Source organism: Myxine glutinosa, chromosome 1 (genome assembly GCF_964187855.1).
Source record: "Myxine glutinosa chromosome 1, kmMyxGlut1.1, whole genome shotgun sequence".
In the NCBI taxonomy this organism is placed as follows: domain Eukaryota; kingdom Metazoa; phylum Chordata; class Myxini; order Myxiniformes; family Myxinidae; genus Myxine; species Myxine glutinosa.
Window position 1 is genome coordinate 306,436,270 of NC_136261.1, and position 20,044 is coordinate 306,456,313.

Consider the following 20,044-nt stretch of genomic DNA (forward strand, 5'->3'; position numbering starts at 1 on the left):
TCCGTCAGTCTTATCAGTTTATGATCATGGAGCAACTTATTTAAATTGCATGTTATATTTTGAACACTAATTGGAGCATGAATAGGAAGACAAGTTTGCCGTTTTACAGTACTTTGTCCTTGAATTAGTCCCGACCGCACATGCACAGAGGAGCATGGTAATATTTTACTCTGTCTGGCAGTCAAACATAATTGAAAATCATTCCAAACAGGAAACTTACTGTTTTTAAGGATGGTATAAAGGACAAACAACAGGCACAAATAACTAATGTAACGTGTTAGATAGGGTGATGTAATAGACACTGGGTAAAATGGTGGTAAAACCTGGAATTTATTTATTTAAACGACTTTTGCAACCTTTTTTTAAAATTCAAAATGAATTGTTCACTTGTACACTTGTACACTTGAACACTGTAGAACACAAATCGCCTTCATAATACTTCCATGAACCTCCAGTTTTGCAGTACTTAAGTTTAAATAAATGTTCAATGGGGTGGTGTATAAGGGTGGTATTTGGGACTGCTTCTGGACTACTTCAATTGTACTAAACTTTCGGTTTTTTTTTTTTGAACAATTGTTAAAATCATTATTTTCGAATGAAGTACATAACTGTATATATTGGTTCACGAGTTATCAAACAGAGTGACTACTATATTCGTCGTGTGTGTGTGTGTGTGTGTGTGTGTGTGTGTGTGTGTGTGTGTGTGTGTGTGTGTGTGTCCGTGTCCGTGTCCGTCCGTCCGTCCGTCCGTCCGTCCGTCCGTCCGTCCGTCCGTCCGTCCCCGCAGCATAACTACCTGATGATATCATCCGATCTTAATGAAACTTGGGTGGGAGGTTGATATCATGATCTAGTTGTGTCCTGCCTAGAGTGGGCGTATTTCGCCCCATGCCCGAAAAAGATGTCTTGTTAGGGGGTAATCGATTTCAAGCTCCATCTTCTCCGAGGGGTTTGGGGGAATCTGACAGGGGTTTCGGTATTTGGTTAGGCCAATGTCATCTGTCTAGCCCCACGGAACTCGTTTTTTCATTTTCGCCCCAAGGTCAAGGTCACAAGGTCACGAAATTTAGAAAAGTCGATTTTTGATCGTTTTATTACATTGTTCGCTTCCTGATGGGGTGAAATGTCGTACATGTTTTTATATTATCACATACATCATGAAATACAAGTTTTCCAACAAATTTCAGAATCTTCGACCTTTGACCTTTGAAGGTCACAAAGGTCAAATTTTCAAAGTTGTTGGAATCAAACCGAATTTTCGGTATTGTGTAGCTAACTAACCTCATAACTGATTATACATTATTTTCTATCATTTCAAGGTCAGTAACCTTCGCTTTGACATTTCAAGGTCACACAGGTCAAATTTTCAAAGTTGTCGGAATCGAACCGAATTTTCGGTATTGTGTAGCTAACTAGTCTCATAACAGATTCCTATTTATATATTTTCAATGTCGGTTTTGACCTTTGTCATTGAATACCGCTTGCTCGTGAACCATCGTCGTCTCCTGACTTGTTTGAATACTGCACTGGGTATTGTGTTCCCGGAACTCTCTTCTTTTTTTTTTTTATATGCAATAATCAAATGCTCATGGAACTTTTACATCAATCGGATGCGCTGTGGCGAGTAGCGCATTAGGAAGTGTACTTTTTGACGAGTTGCAAGAACATTAGCATACAATGGATGAATAAACATGTTATATGCAATGTGAAATAGGACCCGTGTTATAAGGCCCTATTTAAGTTGGCCTCCCATGTGCTCTTAAGTCAGTTTAGGTGTCATTTAACACCAAATGAGTTGGTTCACACCATCAGGATGGTTAACAACAGGCACAACTCAAAATTCAGGGGAGGACTAACAAGGGCACCATCAGACTGGACACATCACCAAGGGATTTCATTCAGCATTGTCTTGTAATCCTTGATGGAAGAAACCACTTTTCAACAGTACGATGTCTCCAGAATGACATGCAAAGGGCATTCAACCATCGAATGTTGACCCAGGCAATTTGGAATAGGCTTTCGGCCTGGAAAACCACTGCTTTGTATTCCACTGATCCAGAACTATTAATAGCAGTGCACGCAAAATCACGATTGGAGGGTTGGTGCCATATTCATTTTACTGAGTCGATATTCAGCCATCTACAATCAATATGCCGGAGTCTGGAAATGAGGTTGAGAAAACTGTGCTTATTGTGCCATCGGACAGTATGATTTTCATGGGGGGGGGGGGGGGGGGCGATGGTATGAACAATGGATAAAATCGATAGGACAATCTGCTAACTGTCGCAGTGTCGCAGGAAGCAAGGAGAAGCTGACGTTTGGGTGTTAACCCACCGTTGGAGCAAAAGAGTGTTAACGCCAGAACGGTCAGCTTCTCCCTTGTTCCCACAGCTGTGCATATTTCTAATATATTATGTAATTGCCAAAAGGTTGTGCAATGAAGGGTTCTTTCTCAATCTTGGCCTCACTTAGGAGGAAGAGTAAAAAGGCGATCCGAGACTACAAGAAAGTGCAGGTTCAGCTTGAGAGCTTGGAAACGAATGTGAGGGATACGTGTAAGAAACAGTTCACAGGTAAGGCATGGATGAGTTGTGGCCTGTGCCAAATTCTGGCAAAAGACATAAACAATTGACTTCAATCATGACTGAACAAATATTGCCTTGTTTTGCACATCTTCGGGTTTGTGTATTTAAGTTATTAATTATGTTCAGGTACAACAAGACATCAGTAATTGCAAGTTTATTTCCTTTATAATATCTGTTCTCCCAAATTGTGTACCCGGATACGTGGGACCGTCAAAATATTCTTTATGTGAGTGCTGCAATAATAATTTGGCTTTTATTGCCCATTCACTGTTAACTTGTGGATCTCGTCATCATGACCCTTCTGCATGTGCCCACTCACAGACCTGATGACTGAGATGAATGACATGTCTGGGGACCTCATGGGGTCCGGTACGCCATTCCTGGACTACAAACTATACGCTGAGCGGGTTTTCTTTCCGGGCCTCGACAGCCCTTTAAGTCGAGAGTTGGACGTTCCTGCAGCACACAAGGTCACAATAGAACATGGCCTGAACCAACTGTCCAACTTGCTCAACAGCAAACTCTTCCTTACCACGGTATAGTTATTTACTTGAATTTTTTTTTTACAATTTTCTCACAACTCCGGTTAATTGCTCAGTCATATGTCTAAATCACAAGCCATCAGATAGTGTTTGTCTGCCAGTTAAACGTCAGTGTTGGACATGTTTCTGTTTAAGACACTGCCAGCAAGACAAATGTGCTTTAAAATGGATGGTTTTGCATCAGGCAATCTGCCATGTGACACCACATCACATGATGTCTACGAGAAATTTGTATCACCAGACATTATCCATTATTATAAGGCCATTATCCATCGTGTGCTGAGACCACTTTACCTTTGATTACATCACCTGGGCCTGGTGTTGGCTTAGCGGCTAGGGTGCCGGCTTGGGATCCTAGGATCCTGGGTTCGAATCCCGGTCGATGGCTGAATTAACGCCAGGGGGGTTGACTCAGCCTGTCATCCTTCCGAGGTCGGCAAATTGAGTACCAGCTTGCTGGGATGAATGATCACGGTGTTTACCGTGATCACGGTGTTTAGAATAGGTACACCGTATCCCTGTGCATCGTAAGCGCGTGACCAAGGGTTGGCGTCAGGAAGGGCATCCGGCCATAAAAACATTGCCTCAAACAGGGAACCATGATTGTCATGGGGCTCGCAAGGCTAACCCCCGCTCTAGCGGGGAAAATGGCCTTAAAACGATCATTCATTCATTCATTTTCATTTTCATTCAGACACGATTTTATTTTTTTTTTCTTCTTCTTTATTTGTATACAGGATCGAGGCTCGTGAAAGAGCGAACATTTATCAAACAAAAAAATCAAATAGACACACAAACATAATAAGAGGAGCGGTAGACAAGATGGGGAGAGAAGGGGAAGCACACAAACACAACATTTGAGAGCAGGGACATTGGGAGATCTGTGGGGGCGAGGTGTGGGAAGGGAGGGGTGGGGGGCGGGGGGGGCGGTTGGAGAAGTATATAACACAAGGACACTGCAAGGACTTGCAGGAAAGAAGTTGATATTTCAAAAAAGGGTGAAATTAGCGGAGGTAGAAAAGATCAAGGTTTTGGATGGGGGAAGATAAGAGATGGTGATGAACAGCTGTTTTAAAGACCTGGAGGGATCACTAATATCTATCTGATTTGGTGGATCAATTACATTGGGTGGGAAAATAACAATCAGAATGGTAAAGCTGCAACCAGGTTTGGTTGGTTTGTTTCATCCTCCCATCTGAGGACGTAGCTCACAAGGCTGGGATCCCAGGTTCAAATCCCATGTTCTGTGTTGCTTTGTCCATTGTTACCTCCACCACCAAATGTGGATGGAGGTTATGTTTTCACCCGTGTCTGTCTGGATGTTTGTTTCTTTGTTTGTAAACAGGATATCTCAAAACGTTGTGGACTGATTCGAATGGAATTTGGTGGAGGTTGGGTGTGTGACAAGGATGAGATTATTACATTTTGGCGAAGAATCAAATTCGGGTCCCGATCTGTGATTTTTTTTTTTTTTTTTTTTGTGAGTCTTCAGGATTGAGAAATGGAGCAAAATCGAAATATAGCACAATAACTCAAAAAGTTATGGACGGGTTCATACAAAACTTAGTGGAATGGTTGGGTGTGTGACATGGACGAATCTATTCGATTTGGGTGACGGTCCGAATCCGGATCTGCATACGATAAAAAAAATTTTTATACGAGTGATTCTTCGCCATTGAGTGACAGGGCTAAAACCAATATATAGCACAATATCTCAAAAGGTTATGGACGGATTCATACGAAACTTTGTGTACTGGTTTGGGTGTGTGACAAGGACTAATCATTTCGATTTTGGTGAAGATCTGGATCTGGATCCAGACACAAGAATAAAAAAAAATTGAGTGATAGGGCCAAAAACGATATATAGCATATTTCAAAAAGGGTGTGGATGACTAATGACAAAATTTGGTGGATGAGTTGGTTAGGCGACAAGAACAAGCAGATTCGATTTTGGTTCAGGTCCAGATCTGACCTATCAGTGGGATACAAAACATAAACTGTTCAGTCTGGCAGAGGTATGCGCACAGGTTTGTAATGCTTGTAAAATGTGCACTGTATAATGGGTCTTGTATAGTCATGGCCAAAAATATTGGCACCCTTGCACTTTTTTTCAAATAACTCAATTTTGTCTGAAAATAAGTTGAAATTGACAAAAGTATTTGGTCTCCACAATTATTTATTTCACTGTTAATATTACAGAACATTTGTTTTTGATTCAGAACTTAATATATCCTTTTAAATCAGAAAATAAAAATAAAAGGCATTGACAAAATTATTGACAACCAAGACTTAATATTTGGTAGCACAGCCCAAAATAACTGCAGTCAAGCACTTCCTATCGCCATGAATGAGCTTCCTAAACCTCCCTACTGGCAGTTTCGCCCACTCTTGTGCAAACTGCTCCAGTTCTCCCAGATTTGAAGGGTGCTTCTCCCAAATGCTGTTTTCAGATCTCTCTGCAAGTGTTCAATGTGATTTATATCTGGACTCATTACTAGCCACTTCAGAACAGTCCAGCATTTTGTCTTGAACCATTCCTGGGTGCTTTTTGAAGTGTGTTTGGTGTCATCGTCCTGCTGCAAGACCCATGACTTTTGACGGAGACCCAGCTTTCTGACTGGAACACAGTAACCTGCAAATTTCAGTCAGGCTTTGTTATGTCTCTCTCTCTCAGCAGTGGTGTCCTCCTCGGTTTCCTACCATAGAACCCCCTTTCATCGAGTTGGTGACGGATGGTGCGAGTTGAAATTGTCGTATCTTGTGTCTGAAGCTCAGCTTGAATCTGTTTGGCAGTTGAACGAGATGCTTTCTCCACCATTCGAACAATCCTTCACTGCAATCTTCGATCTAGTTTTATCTTGCGGCAATATCTAGGGAGGTTGGCTACAGTGCCATGGGCCTTAAGCTTCCTAATAACATTGCGTATGGTGGACACAGGAACATCAAGGTCTCTGGAGATGGACTTTTGTAACCTTGAGATTGTCCATGCTTGGCTACAATCTTGTGTCTGACCTCTTCTGACAATTCTCTGGTTTTCTTTCTTTTCTCCATGCTCATTGTGGTACACACAGTGACACAAAACGGCCGAATGACTCCTTTTCTCGATTCAAACTTGCTGAATGAGTGATTTTTATATCGCAAGCAGCTGCAACTCATCACAGGTGAGTTGAATTCCAAAGTAGAGGAGAATCACCTGCTTGAAATCTAATTATTTGTAACAACTTCTAAAAGGTTCCAATAATATTGTCCGGGCCATTTTAGGATTTATGTGTGGAATAAACTAAGATTTTGTAATTTTTCAGCTTTTTTTGTTTTGTTGCTCTGCAAACCAAATAAATACACATGTGGATTGTGGATACCAAAAGATTTTCTAATTTCAACAATCTTCTGGAAGAAATGGTGCATTATTTGAAAAAAGTGCAAGGGGTGCCAATATTTTTGCCCACAACTGTACATAATATGCATGAGATATGTCATGAGCTTTAATCATGGAGGGCCTGTTAAGAAAAGTAGGGGATTCTTGGGGGTGTGAGGATGGTGATATTAGAGGAAAGGTGAGGGTGGTGGTGGTGTGTGTTCTTGGTGGGAATGTGGGGGAGGTAGTGTGGAGGGAGGAGGAGGAGGAGGAGGTGGTGGTGGTGGAGAGTAAAATGAGGGTAAATATAGGTTGGAATTGGTAGTTGCTGAAGGAGCGCTTATTCCAACAGTATTCATTTCGTGCAGAGAGATTACATAGCCCATCTGGTTTAACTCCCCTGAGGTTTGTTGCAATAATAGTGTTCTCAGGACTAAACCAGAAAAACAGTACGGCCTTTCAAATGCAGTACACGCAACATTTCACTCAAATGGCACTTTTGATGGACATTCCCATCTTGATGAACTGATTTTGACTTGACACAGTGAACAGTGAAATGTGGCTTTTTTTCACGAAAGAAGAATTCTCGAGAACAACTTTTGACTCTTTCGGCTGAAGAGGAAACTGCAGGAGAAATGTTGAATTTTGCATTTATTTTTTCGAATCTTGTCCTGGTACTGCCAGGGCAGTGCCATCTTTGCTTGCCCTGAACGTTACAACCTTTCCATTTGCAGAAAATTGTTGTTTTTGGGGTGGGAGTGTGGTTCCCATAAATATATAAATATTTTGCTGATTGGAATTCATACACATGCTTCTCCACCATATCTGCGCCCCCCCCCACTTCCCATTTACCATATGCAAGCAGCATACCAAACAACCCCCAACACCTCCCTCCCGCAAGCCTCAAAAATGAAAGGATTGCTGCTTTTGAGGTATGACACACGATTTGAGGAATGTTTATCCATGAACTGTACTTATGCTTCCTTTGCTCAACCCCGACCCGCAGTTCATCCACACATTGGAGAGTCAGCGCACATTTACAGCACGGGATCGCGGATACGTTGCATCCCTCCTTACGGTTGCTTTGCATAGCAAGTTGGAGTACTACACAGACATCCTCAAGCTGTTGCTCAAGGACCTTATGGATCAATACGTGGCCAAGAATCCCAAGCTGATGCTCAGGAGGTATACATAAGCTCATCAGTCAGTTTATTAATAGGATTTGGCAACAATTTCAAATAGTATGTTAGTTCTAATTATGGGAAGCAGGCAATGTCATGATTTCAAACCTTTGATTTTACCTTGTTGATTATATTTACGCTACACGATCATCAAGATGGGCTTCACAATGATCAAAGTTGTTCATTTTCTGAGGCCTTGATTTCAACAATTTTCCCTTCACTGGCCCATTACTTAGGCAGGATGATCTTATCCAATTGAATCATCGTTGTCACGTCAGGGGTCTTGCGACTCTGCCATTACAGGACCTTAACCAGTAAAAATAAATAAATAAATAAATCATGATTCCACGAGGCCAGCTCTTCCAAAAACATTTATTCCTTCCACATTTTTTCTTAAGACCCACCATTATTAGTCCTCTGACGGTTTCACCGAAGGGGACTGACTATAGGTTTGCTGTCTCTGTCCATCCCATCTGTGGTTTTCCAGACTTTTTCCCAAACCCTTTAACATATTCAACTGAAACTTGTTACATGGCTTTATGATGATAAGTTACAAAACAAGTTTGAGTTTTGGTAAGTTTCACCCATTTTCCCTTTTTGGACTTCGAAAATATCACATATTGTACTTGGGTCAGTTTTCCATACTTTTTCCCATACCCTTCAAAATGCTGAACTGAAACTTGGCACATGGCTTTATTATGATAAGTTATAGGAACTGCAACTTATTCTGTCGCTTTGCATACCTAAACCAATTTTTCCTGCTGTTTTTGGCTCACAATTGAGCCATACAGCAGGAAAATTTGGGCTAAGACCAAATGTGCTTTGACCAAGAATATCATTGGGACCAGCAGGGGACATGTATCGCAAAGCAATTCCTCCTTTTGTTTATATTTACTTATTTATATTGTTTATAAAATCGAGATTCAAGGAAGAATGAGTTGAGAAAGGATAAAAAAGCATTGGTGACAGTGGGGCCACAGTTGGATACAGAAAGCAAGGGAATGAAATGACATCAACAGAGGGAGAATGGGGAGGAACACAGTAACCTGCAAACACCGTTCTTAACATAGTAACCTGCAAACACTGTTGGTAACACAGTAACCTGCAAACACCGTTGTTAACACAGTAACCTGCAAACACCGTTGTTAACACAGTAACCTGCAAACACCGTTGTTAACACAGTAACCTGCAAACACCGTTGTTAACACAGTAACCTGCAAACACCGTTGTTAACACAGTAACCTGCAAACACCGTTGGTAACACAGTAACCTGCAAACACCGTTGGTAACACAGTAACCTGCAAACACCGTTGTTAACACAGTAACCCTGCGTATTAGCAGGTCGGAGTATCCCCAGGCAAAATAGGCCAAATGGCTTTTACCTATGCTTTCACCTGTGCTTTCACCTGTGCTTGCATCCCCCTGTTATTGGCTCTCTGGATGCTGAACATGATCAACAGATCGAGAAATCTTGTTTCTTGATGGTGTTGTTGTTTCCTATGCAGCCTATGGCTGCTGGTTTACATCATTTCTCTGGAAGCGTGTTTGTGCCGCTGATGCATTGCCCCAATTACCAGTGAGCTGGTACTCAATTTGCCGACCCTGGAAGGATGACGGGCTGAGTCAACCCCCCTTGGCGTTAGTTCAATGATCGACCGGGATTTGAACTCGGGATCCTAGTAGCTAGGATCCCAAGACAGCACCGTAACGGCTAAGCCAACACCGTGCTTATTGGTTCTTGATAATGTTAAGTTGTGATCTGAAAATATATAATGAGATGAAACAACCTTTTGCTAGCAGGATGGCCATGCAAACAAATGCGAGAGCTGGTGCAAAGCTTGAGGAACAATGTGTGGAGAATGTGGTTGTTGTGTTTCACAGGACGGAAACTGTCGTAGAAAAGATGCTTACAAACTGGATGTCGATCTGCCTCTACAACTTCCTGAAGGTCTGTGTCACTGTTCGGAGGCGATCTTACTCTTTTTAAGCACATGGTGTGATAAAAGTAAGAGTCGAAACAAGCTCAGTTGATGATCCAGTCACTCTTCGATGTGTGCCGGATATTATTACCCGTTTGAATTTATGATATGTGTGAGCAAGGGAGTATTACATGCAATCACATGTTATGTTATGTTTGTCGTTCAGGAGAAAGCTGGCGAGTCCTTGTTCATGCTCTACAAAGCAATCAAACACCAGGTGGAGAAGGGCCCTGTGGATGCAGTCATCAAGAAAGCAAAATACTCGCTCAATGACAACCGCCTTCTTGGAGAAGATGTGGAATACCAGTCCCTGGTATGCACCTTTTTAATTCTAAGTGTGCGAAAGATATGAATGATTGAGACGGGGGAGTTCAACACATGGCCAAGTGGTGGTGGTAGTGGTGCTTGTCTCGTTAGTCTTATGACTGTCATGGCTGGAGTTCAAGTTGGACAGATATCTGTGTCCATAACAGCTGTGGGAATCTAACCTGTAGCATTGAGTGAGAGCAATGCAATAAGGCGTTACCCTTCCCAACACTGAGCCGCTCTAATATATGGTGAGGAAGAGTTGGAAGTTGTGGGGTGCAGACAGAAGTAATTTGAAGCAGAGACAACTTCCATGACAATGCAAATGATAATATCTGCAAATTGAGGATGACAGGATTATAGTGGTAGGCCATAGAATTGCATGAGTAAAGTTGGAAAATGCGAAACAGATGTGGTAGGAATGAGATTACACCTAGAGTGATGGATAAGTGGTACTTGAAACGTGTTTCTAACGTGTCCTTCGTTCTGGTTTCCTGGACGCCGCGTTTAGTGTTGTTGACGTTATCGAGTGTTCCTGCCAGTTTGGGCCTGTTAGACTAAGATTCTTGCACTGCCTCATGGCTGAGAAAATGCAGATTTAATTGAACATCCTAAAACAAGATCAAGGGCAGGTTCTTAACTGAAACTTACTGGTCAGTGGGACTACTTATTTGATTTTGTCATCAAACATGCTATTGTATGGATGATCGCAAACAGTCATTGGATGATATTACTTCATTACTTCCACCACCGAAGGTTGGCGGAGGTTATCTTTTCACCCCTCTCTGTCTGTCTGCCTGTTTGGTTTGTTTGTCCGTGAACAGGATATCTCAAAAAGTTGTGGGCAGATTCAGACGATATTTGGTGGACAGGTTGGGTGTGTGACAAGGATGAAATGATTAGATTTTGGTGAAGATCCAAATCTGGATCCGAATACTAGAATTTTAAAGTGATTCTTCACCATTGAGTAAGAGGACTAAAAACTATATAAAAACGATATATATATATCGATATACGGGAAACTACGGGAAACGATATAAAGTATATATATATATCAACACGATATCTCCGAAAGTTGTGGATGGATCCGGACGCAACTTTGTGGATGAGTTGGGTAGGTGGCGAGAACAAGCAGATTAGATTTTGGTTCCTGTCCAGATCCAGATCCGACCTGTCGGTGGGATACAAAACATAAACTGTTAAACCTGGCGGAGGTATGCGCTCTCCCGAGTGTCGTTCTAGTTTGAAATGCGTTTGGAACAAAGGAGAACATTTTACATGGGTAACTTTTTTTGCTTGGACATTCTTTGGGCAGAAAGCGTTTTTGTTTTCCACACTGTAATAGTGTAATATGTCCTGCAATTTTTCAGGTGAAAGCGCAAAGGGAAGTGATTCTACAGATTGTTGTTACACTGCCGTTTCTCGTTGAAACACTATTTGTATTTATTGTGAACGTAAGCATTGCCAACACAAAACTGATTTCCACTTTGAAAAGCAAGGTGATGCACCCTTTGTGCTGAAGTTCTGAATTGTGTGGCTTCTGTTCTCCACCACCAATTCGATTTTGAGCTCACCTCATTTCGCTGGGTGATTTCAATAACGGACTGCGAGCCTGCCCAATTCGAGTTTGAAAATAAAGCGCACACCAAAGACAGGACTTACCAGAAGCTCTCTCTTGCTAGCCATATTTAGCACTTTGAGTTGTGAGTGTGTGGATTGCAGAGTAAGCTGTGCACAAGACCAGATGGAAGGCAATAGAAAACGGCCTACTAACCTTCGCCCTCATTTTGATTCAAGAGTCTTGGTAGGACATAGGAGCGTTAGCCCACAGAAAACATCATTATATTCCACACAAAGACCTCATAATTGGGGAAGTATCACGGAAAGGCTTTCAGTTTGACAGAGAAAGACGATCGAGTGTAGAATGGCCACTTGCTTTTTCGTTTTTTTTTGTTTTTTTTCAAAGTTCCTATTAATAAGAAATGTCAAATTGATGAGAAGCCCTCTCTCCTCTTATGGTATCAATGGAAATCTCCATGCTTGACTGGTGGACTCCGTCTCCTGTCATAGTCAACGTGTGACTCTAAATGGAATTCTCTCGTGTCCCCTTCCTGTTCAGTCTGGAGTTCCTCAAGGCAGTGTTCTGGGCCCTGTGCTTTTTCTGCTCTTTATTAATGATATCTCCGACTCTCTGGAAAATCCTCTCTCTCTTTTTGCTGATGACTCTACCCTCTGCCGCTCCATATCTCAAACCTCATATCCGCAGGCAGCAGCCTCTTCACCCTCTGCAAACTTAGATAACATCACAAACTGGTCAAACAAGTGGAACATGTCTTTCAATCCTGACAAATCTCACACTCTCACTTTGTCTCTCCGAAAAAAACCGTCTGGAAAACCCTCCCATCTACTTTCTCAACAATCCTCTCGAAGAAGTTCTGTCATTCAAGCTTTTGGGTCTTGCAATCTGCAATGATCTTTCTTGGGAAAACCAGATTTCCAAGCTGGCCTCCAAAGCCAGTCACCGACTGGGCATCCTCTGTCGTGCGAAGTCCTTCCTTGGCACTTCTGAGCTCCTCACCACATACAAAGCTTTCATCTGCAGCTCAATGGAATTCTGCTCTCTCCTCTGGGCTGGTGCTCCTGCCTCACACCTGGCTCGACTTCACACGGTTGAAACCAAAGCTTTCAGAATCATTGGAATCTCCCACGATGAAGCTGATTCTGAAGGCCTTTCACGCTCTCACCGCAGGCGGGTTGGCAGTCTTTCAGTCTTCTACCGACTTCTCTCCGGCCTTGCACCCCCTGCTCTATCTGTGCTCTATCCCCCAAATATTCTTGCAGGATGCACAAGATCTGCCAGCAACCCTCTTCTGGTGAAACTATCAAAATCAAGACTCTCTGCTCACTTTCACTCTTTCTTTCCTCTTTTCTCCCGCTTCTGGAACAATCTCCCACACTCTTCAATCCCAATCCTCCCTCCAGGTCTTCAAAACAGCTGTTCACCACCATCCCTTGTCATCCCCCATCCAAAACCTTGATCTTTTCTACCCCTGTTAATACACCCCAAATCCACCTGTTTAAAATTCCTTTCTGGTTCCCAAAAGCCCTTGGAGTGTCCATCTTGTTTATCCCGTGTACCCCACCCCAGCCCTCTCCCTTCCACAGATCTCCAGATGACCCTGTTCTCCACTGTTGTTATGCTTCCCTCCCTCTCTCCTCCTCCTCTTGTCTCCCACTCCCTTTATTATTATGTTTCACGTGTGTTTCTGTTTATGCTTATGCTTTTGTGTTTTATGTGTTAGTTCTTACCCGACCCGAGCCTTGACTTTGTATACAAAAATAAATAAATAAATGAATAATAAAAATAAAAGACAAAGCACAATATCAACAAAGAATGGTCAGCCTGAAACCAAACAAGTGTTTCTGATAGAATCAGAACAGTGTAAAAAAAACGAATTCTGGAATATATGGCCCTCAGGGTGAAGGGGGTTAACCAATCTTAAATTGAGTGCACTGGTCTTGGCCTCCTCAATGTGGATTAAGGTAATCGTTGATTCATTTCAAATGAATGGAAGGAAGCATGTAGAACAATATTTGGTGAAAGTGTTCATGGAAGGTAAAGAAGTGTTTAAAATTGTGCTATTTGAGTGTCTAAACATTGATGTTGTCTGAATTGATCTTGTGACGACATATGCAGTCTGGAGAATGTTAACTTGGATCAAGTGAGGCAAATGTTTGTTCATGATGTTGACTTGTTTTTGTGTGTGTGTGGGAAACAGGTTCTGCATGTGGCAATACAGAACTCGGGCCAGGAGGTTCCCACTGCTGTGCGTGTACTTGACTGTGATTCGGTGACGCAGGCAAAGGAGAAAATCATTGAACAAGTCTACAAGAACCTGTCATATTCACAGAGGCCTACAGTCAATGCCATTGACTTAGGTATTGTAAATCTGAGCTCTGTCCTCTTTGCGCTTTGCCGAACCCCTCCCCGCCCACTGTTTCCTGCTGTCTCATTAACTCCATCTCTTTCACCAAAAAAATATATCTCGTCATTGATGCCCCGCTAATTGACTGCTGCATCTGACGATGGCACTAAACAGGCAAGATCAAAGTTGATGCTGCCATGAGGATTAAGCCGGAATAACTAGAACGGCTACCGGCTCTGCCAGGCTGAACAGTTTACGTTTTGTATTCCACTGATAGGCCAGACCTGCATCCACCATAACCCAAATCGAAGTGGCTTGTTCTTGTCACCTACCCAACTCGTCCACTAAATTTCGGCTGAATCCGTCCATAACTTTTTGAAATATCACGCTGTAGTGTGTATCATTTTGGCCTTAACTCTAAATGGAGAGAAGAATTACTTCAAAATTAAAAAAGAATTCTCATATCTGCATCGGGATCTGAATCTTCACCAAAATCAAATCAGTTTGGTACTTGTCACACACCCAACCTGTTTGCCAAGTTTTCTCCGAATCCTTTCATAACCTTTTGAGGTATCCTGTTCACAGACAGACAGAAAGTCAGACAAACAGGGGTGAAAATATAACCTCTGTCCACCTTTGGTGGTGAAGGTTATAATACCGTCACGTGGCCGGAACGTTTAAACTATGTACAGAAAAATGAAATGAAATGATAACTAGTGTGACTTGGTGTGATAACTGATAACATAACATGATAACACTGATATAACGCAGATAACACTGATACTGACTGATAACTGACCAACTGAGTGACTAACTGATAACTAACTAACTGACCAACTGAGTGACTAACTGATAACTAACTGATAACATAACATTTGGGTCTCCGTGCGCCTCACCACACGTCGTTTCAGAGGGATAGGCATCTTTGACCATTTCGGTGTCTTTTGGGTCTTTTGGGTCTTCATGGTGTTTTGGGTCTTCGGGGCCATTTGGGTCTTCAGAGTGTTTTGGATCCTCTGGGCCTTTAAGGGTATTTTGGGTCTTTGGGGTGTTTTGGGTCTTCGGGGTCTTTTGGGTCTATGGTGTCTTCAGGGGCTTTTGGGTCTTAAGAGTCTTTTGTTTCCTCTGGGTCTTTAACCCTTTAAGTACGGGATTTTTTTTTTAGATAAAAATACCCCCGGTACGGGATTAATTTGACATTTTGGTACGGGAATGTAACGACATACTGACGATCTATTTATAGGTATAGTCGATGACGTGTAGTAACGTCATCTGTACACAAAACTTTTTTGCTGGTTGCGGCACTGGACGTCATCCGTACCCAAAGGGTTAAGAGTCTTTGGGGTATTTTGGTTCTTCGGGGTATTTAAGGGTATTTTGAGTCTAAAGGGTCTTCAGGGTTTTTGGGGTTTTTGAGTCGTTGGGGTCTTTTGGGTCTTCAGGGACATTTCGGTCTTCAGGGTATTTTTGAGCCTCAGCGGCCTTCAAGGGTATTTAGGGTCTTTGGGTGTTTTGGGGTCTTTTGGGTCTTCGGTGTATTTTTGAGCCTCAGGGGCCTTCAGGGTATTTAGGGTCTTTGTCGTCTTCAGGGTCTTTTGAGTCTTCAGGGTGTTTTGGGTCTTCGGGGTGTTTTTGGGTCTTCGGGGTGTTTTGGGTCTTCGGGGGTGTTTTGGTTCTTCGGGGTGTTTTGGGTCTTCGGGGTGTTTTGGGTCTTCGGGGTGTTTTGGGTCTTCGGGGTGTTTCGGGTCTTCGGGGTGTTTCGGGTCTTCGGGGTGTTTTGGGTCTTCGGGGTGTTTTGGGTCTTCAGGGTCTTGGGGTAATTAAAGGGTCATCAAAGGTCTGAAGGGTCTCAACGTAATTAATAGGGTTAATTAAGAGGGTGTTAATTTTATTTTAAGAAGAAGAAGACGTTTTCGTCGCGTCTTACTATAATTCACCAAATGTCCGTCTGTCCGTTCGAAGGTACCGCAAAAACGGCTAAACCGATCGCAACGATATTTTGGGTGGGTATTCCTGGGACCCCTTGGAGTAAAATGGGGTGTTTTTCCCATTTCCAATTTTTCCATTTCCAATTAGTGCATGTTGTTTTTCCAAATTTTTTCCCAATTTTCCAATTTTCAGTTTTTCCAAACATGATGGAATAATATTTACCGATATGAACAGTGATGTGGCTTTTATTGAAATTCTACAAATACTGTTTAGATTTTGATGAGAATTACGAACCTGCCGTATGTGGAAATGGACAGATTATGCAATGCGCGGGATTGATAATATCCCAATACAACTGTCATTCAATCGTAATGTTTATTCGTTAATCGTTAAACGTTAATCGTGTTAATCGGTTTGTTAAAGTATCAATTGATGATTGGAATTGAGTGAATACAAGTACGATTTTGAATTCATAATTGTATTCACCCACCCGTACGGAACTTCACATCAGGATTTAAATATTTGTTTATATCACGAATGTTGTTAAAGGTTTATTATATTAATGTGTATTTGTGATTGGAGTTATGCTGTTTCGAATGAAAAAAGAGATATCGAGTTCAAGTGAATGACGGAATGCAGTGACGGTTTTACGTTCTAAACGGTAAATTCGCGGATCGCCATATGCACATTCGCCATTGACTGGGAATGAACACACGTACCTGTTTGTTTACGAACGGGTATGTTTTTCATGGAAGTCCTTCACAAACTTGCTGTCCATGTCTGACTTGCGACTGAAGGTGCTACAGGAATGTGGAATTTATTGGTTTCATGCTTTAGCATTCGCCGTTTCTGTATTGTCCGTTTGCTTCTGGCCTCCCATCCGTGCGTTCAGTGCGTAGCATGGGTACCTCACTAGTATAAACAAACATACATAACAACATAAATACATAACCATATACGTTTGCTCTATTATGATGAAATATGATATGATATGAATAAGGCTTACGATATAGTGTCATCCCTTGGACGCGATCAATGGAATCCCCAATATTCGCTGTGTTCACGGTTTGAATTACGCTGAGGTAATGTGGAGGCGTTTCGTGAATATGAATAAGGATTACGATATAGTATCAGTGTACCCAGAGGTAAAATGTCAAGTGCACCCCGAAGTGATGTGAACGGAGTCGGCAAGCACGATATGTTCCTGGGTGTCATGAGTTATCCACCAGTAAGGTCGAAGAAAACGAAGTGTATCCAGAGGTGTGGGAAAATAACGTTAGGCGGGAGACCAATCCTGAAAATGCTGGAGACCAAAGCTGCAATTGGAAAAACAATATGGCCTATTTTACTCCAGGGGTCCCAGGATTACCCACCCAAAATTTTGTTGCGATCGTTTCAGCCGTTTTTGCGGTACCTGGGAACGGACAGACAGACAAACAGACGGACATTTGGTGAATTGTTGTGAGATGATGAGGCAATGGGGATAAGGAAACAATGAACAGTATAACTTATACTTTTCACTTCTTTGGATATTTCAGAGAGCTTAGTTTGAGCAGTGTTCATTTGACAACGGATGCATGCAGGGTAGCCGAGCGTCCTGTCTTGGCGTAGACTTTTGGTACAATATGATATTGTTTATTTGGCAGCTCATTGTTGATTTTGAGGTTGCCCTTTCCACTTTTGCGTGCTCATGGCATTCTGCGAACTTGCAGATATGTGCATTTGAGGTAAACATATCTTTGCACAGGCTTGTGTTTCCATTAAAATTTCACATGAACATTTGTCTGCCCCAGTGCCTGTGAATATTGGCACGAGGTTTTAGCAGTTGAATGTGAATTTTGAGAAATTATTTTCAGCCAAACGTGAATTAATGGCCACAAAGCATTTTTCAGACACAGTCGTGTGTGAACTTGTATCTGACCCAACTCGAACATGCCATGTTTTTAATTTTTTTGTAACATTCTTAGTGCAACACAACTTCAGGATATATAAACTCTTTTTGTCAGTGATTGCAGTGGTAAAATTGATATTTTCACTTCAGGAAGCAAGAGCCCAAACGATTAATGCAGTACTGGCACCTTCAAACTCAAATAATCACACATATTTATATGAAGGACGAGAAGATGAACAACCGATCCTGGTTACAACCCGAGCATTATGTTGGAGTTGGAGATGACCTTTTTTTTCCTTCCTACCCCCCCAACCTCCCTTCCTACCCCCCCCCCCCAACCTCCCTTCCCCACCCGCACGCTTGCCCTGTATGTCTGTGTATTTCCACCACTTCCCCCTCCCCCTGACCCCTCACAACTTCCTCTCGCTTGCCCACTCACTTGCCCTGTCTGCCTGTTTCTTGCTTGCTCCACTCTCGCTCAATGCCCCGCCCTCTCGCCCTGTCTTGTCTCCCGCCCACCCTCTCACACTGTCTGTCTCCTCCCTATTTGTCTCCCGCCCGCTCTCTGGCACTGTCTCCCGCCCGCTCTCTGGCACTGTCTCCCGCCCGCTCTCTGGCACTGTCTCCCGCCCGCTCTCTGGCACTGTCTCCCGCCCGCTCTCTGGCACTGTCTCCCGCCCGCTCTCTGGCACTGTCTCCCGCCCGCTCTCTGGCACTGTCTCCCGCCCGCTCTCTGGCACTGTCTCCCGCACGCTCTCTGGCACTGTCTCCCGCCCGCTCTCTGGCACTGTCTCCCGCCCGCTCTCTGGCACTGTCTCCCGCCCGCTCTCTGGCACTGTCTCCCGCCCGCTCTCTGGCACTGTCTCCCGCCCGCTCTCTGGCACTGTCTCCCGCCCGCTCTCTGGCACTGTCTCCCGCCCGCTCTCTGGCACTGTCTCCCGCCCGCTCTCTGGCACTGTCTCCCGCCCGCTCTCTGGCACTGTCTCCCGCCCGCTCTCTGGCACTGTCTCCCGCCCGCTCTCTGGCACTGTCTCCCGCCCGCTCTCTGGCACTGTCTCCCGCCCGCTCTCTGGCACTGTCTCCCGCCCGCTCTCTGGCACTGTCTCCCGCCCGCTCTCTGGCACTGTCTCCCGCCCGCTCTCTGGCACTGTCTCCCGCCCGCTCTCTGGCACTGTCTCCCGCCCGCTCTCTGGCACTGTCTCCCGCCCGCTCTCTGGCACTGTCTCCCGCCCGCTCTCTGGCACTGTCTCCCGCCCGCTCTCTGGCACTGTCTCCCGCCCGCTCTCTGGCACTGTCTCCCGCCCGCTCTCTGGCACTGTCTCCCCCCCGCTCTCTGGCACTGTCTCCCGCCCGCTCTCTGGCACTGTCTCCCGCCCGCTCTCTGGCCCTGTCTCCCGCCCGCTCTCTGGCACTGTCTCCCGCCCGCTCTCTGGCACTGTCTCCCGCCCGCTCTCTGGCACTGTCTCCCGCCCGCTCTCTGGCACTGTCTCCCGCCCGCTCTCTGGCCCTGTCTCCCGCCCGCTCTCTGGCCCTGTCTCCCGCCCGCTCTCTGGCCCTGTCTCCCGCCCGCTCTCTGGCACTGTCTCCCGCCCGCTCTCTGGCACTGTCTCCCGCCCGCTCTCTGGCACTGTCTCCCGCCCGCTCTCTGGCACTGTCTCCCGCCCGCTCTCTGGCACTGTCTCCCGCCCGCTCTCTGGCACTGTCTCCCGCCCGCTCTCTGGCACTGTCTCCCGCCCGCTCTCTGGCACTGTCTCCCGCCCGCTCTCTGGCACTGTCTCCCGCCCGCTCTCTGGCACTGTCTCCCGCCCGCTCTCTGGCACTGTCTCCCGCCCGCTCTCTGGCACTGTCTCCCGCCCGCTCTCTGGCACTGTCTCCCGCCCGCTCTCTGGCACTGTCTCCCGCCCGCTCTCTGGCACTGTCTCCCGCCCGCTCTCTGGCACTGTCTCCCGCCCGCTCTCTGGCACTGTCTCCCGCCCGCTCTCTGGCACTGTCTCCCGCCCGCTCTCTGGCACTGTCTCCCGCCCGCTCTCTGGCACTGTCTCCCGCCCGCTCTCTGGCACTGTCTCCCCCCCGCTCTCTGGCACTGTCTCCCGCCCGCTCTCTGGCACTGTCTCCCGCCCGCTCTCTGGCCCTGTCTCCCGCCCGCTCTCTGGCACTGTCTCCCGCCCGCTCTCTGGCACTGTCTCCCGCCCGCTCTCTGGCACTGTCTCCCGCCCGCTCTCTGGCACTGTCTCCCGCCCGCTCTCTGGCCCTGTCTCCCGCCCGCTCTCTGGCCCTGTCTCCCGCCCGCTCTCTGGCCCTGTCTCCCGCCCGCTCTCTGGCACTGTCTCCCGCCCGCTCTCTGGCACTG

General features: G+C 45.0%; 1 protein-coding gene across 7 annotated transcripts in view; it reads left to right on the forward strand.

Annotated features, from left to right (window-relative positions):
- LOC137439651 (plexin-B1) overlaps nucleotides 1-20,044 on the forward strand; it is a 275,900-nt gene that overhangs the window by 230,751 nt on the left and 25,105 nt on the right. For all 7 annotated transcript variants that reach the window (XM_078768394.1, XM_068135623.2, XM_078768386.1 and 4 more), the window contains 6 exons: nucleotides 2,473-2,573; nucleotides 2,907-3,121; nucleotides 7,489-7,667; nucleotides 9,545-9,611; nucleotides 9,809-9,955; nucleotides 13,728-13,887. In XM_078768394.1, the coding sequence (XP_078624520.1) occupies nucleotides 2,473-2,573; nucleotides 2,907-3,121; nucleotides 7,489-7,667; nucleotides 9,545-9,611; nucleotides 9,809-9,955; nucleotides 13,728-13,887 (869 nt within the window). The remainder of the gene's footprint in view (nucleotides 1-2,472; nucleotides 2,574-2,906; nucleotides 3,122-7,488; nucleotides 7,668-9,544; nucleotides 9,612-9,808; nucleotides 9,956-13,727; nucleotides 13,888-20,044) is intronic.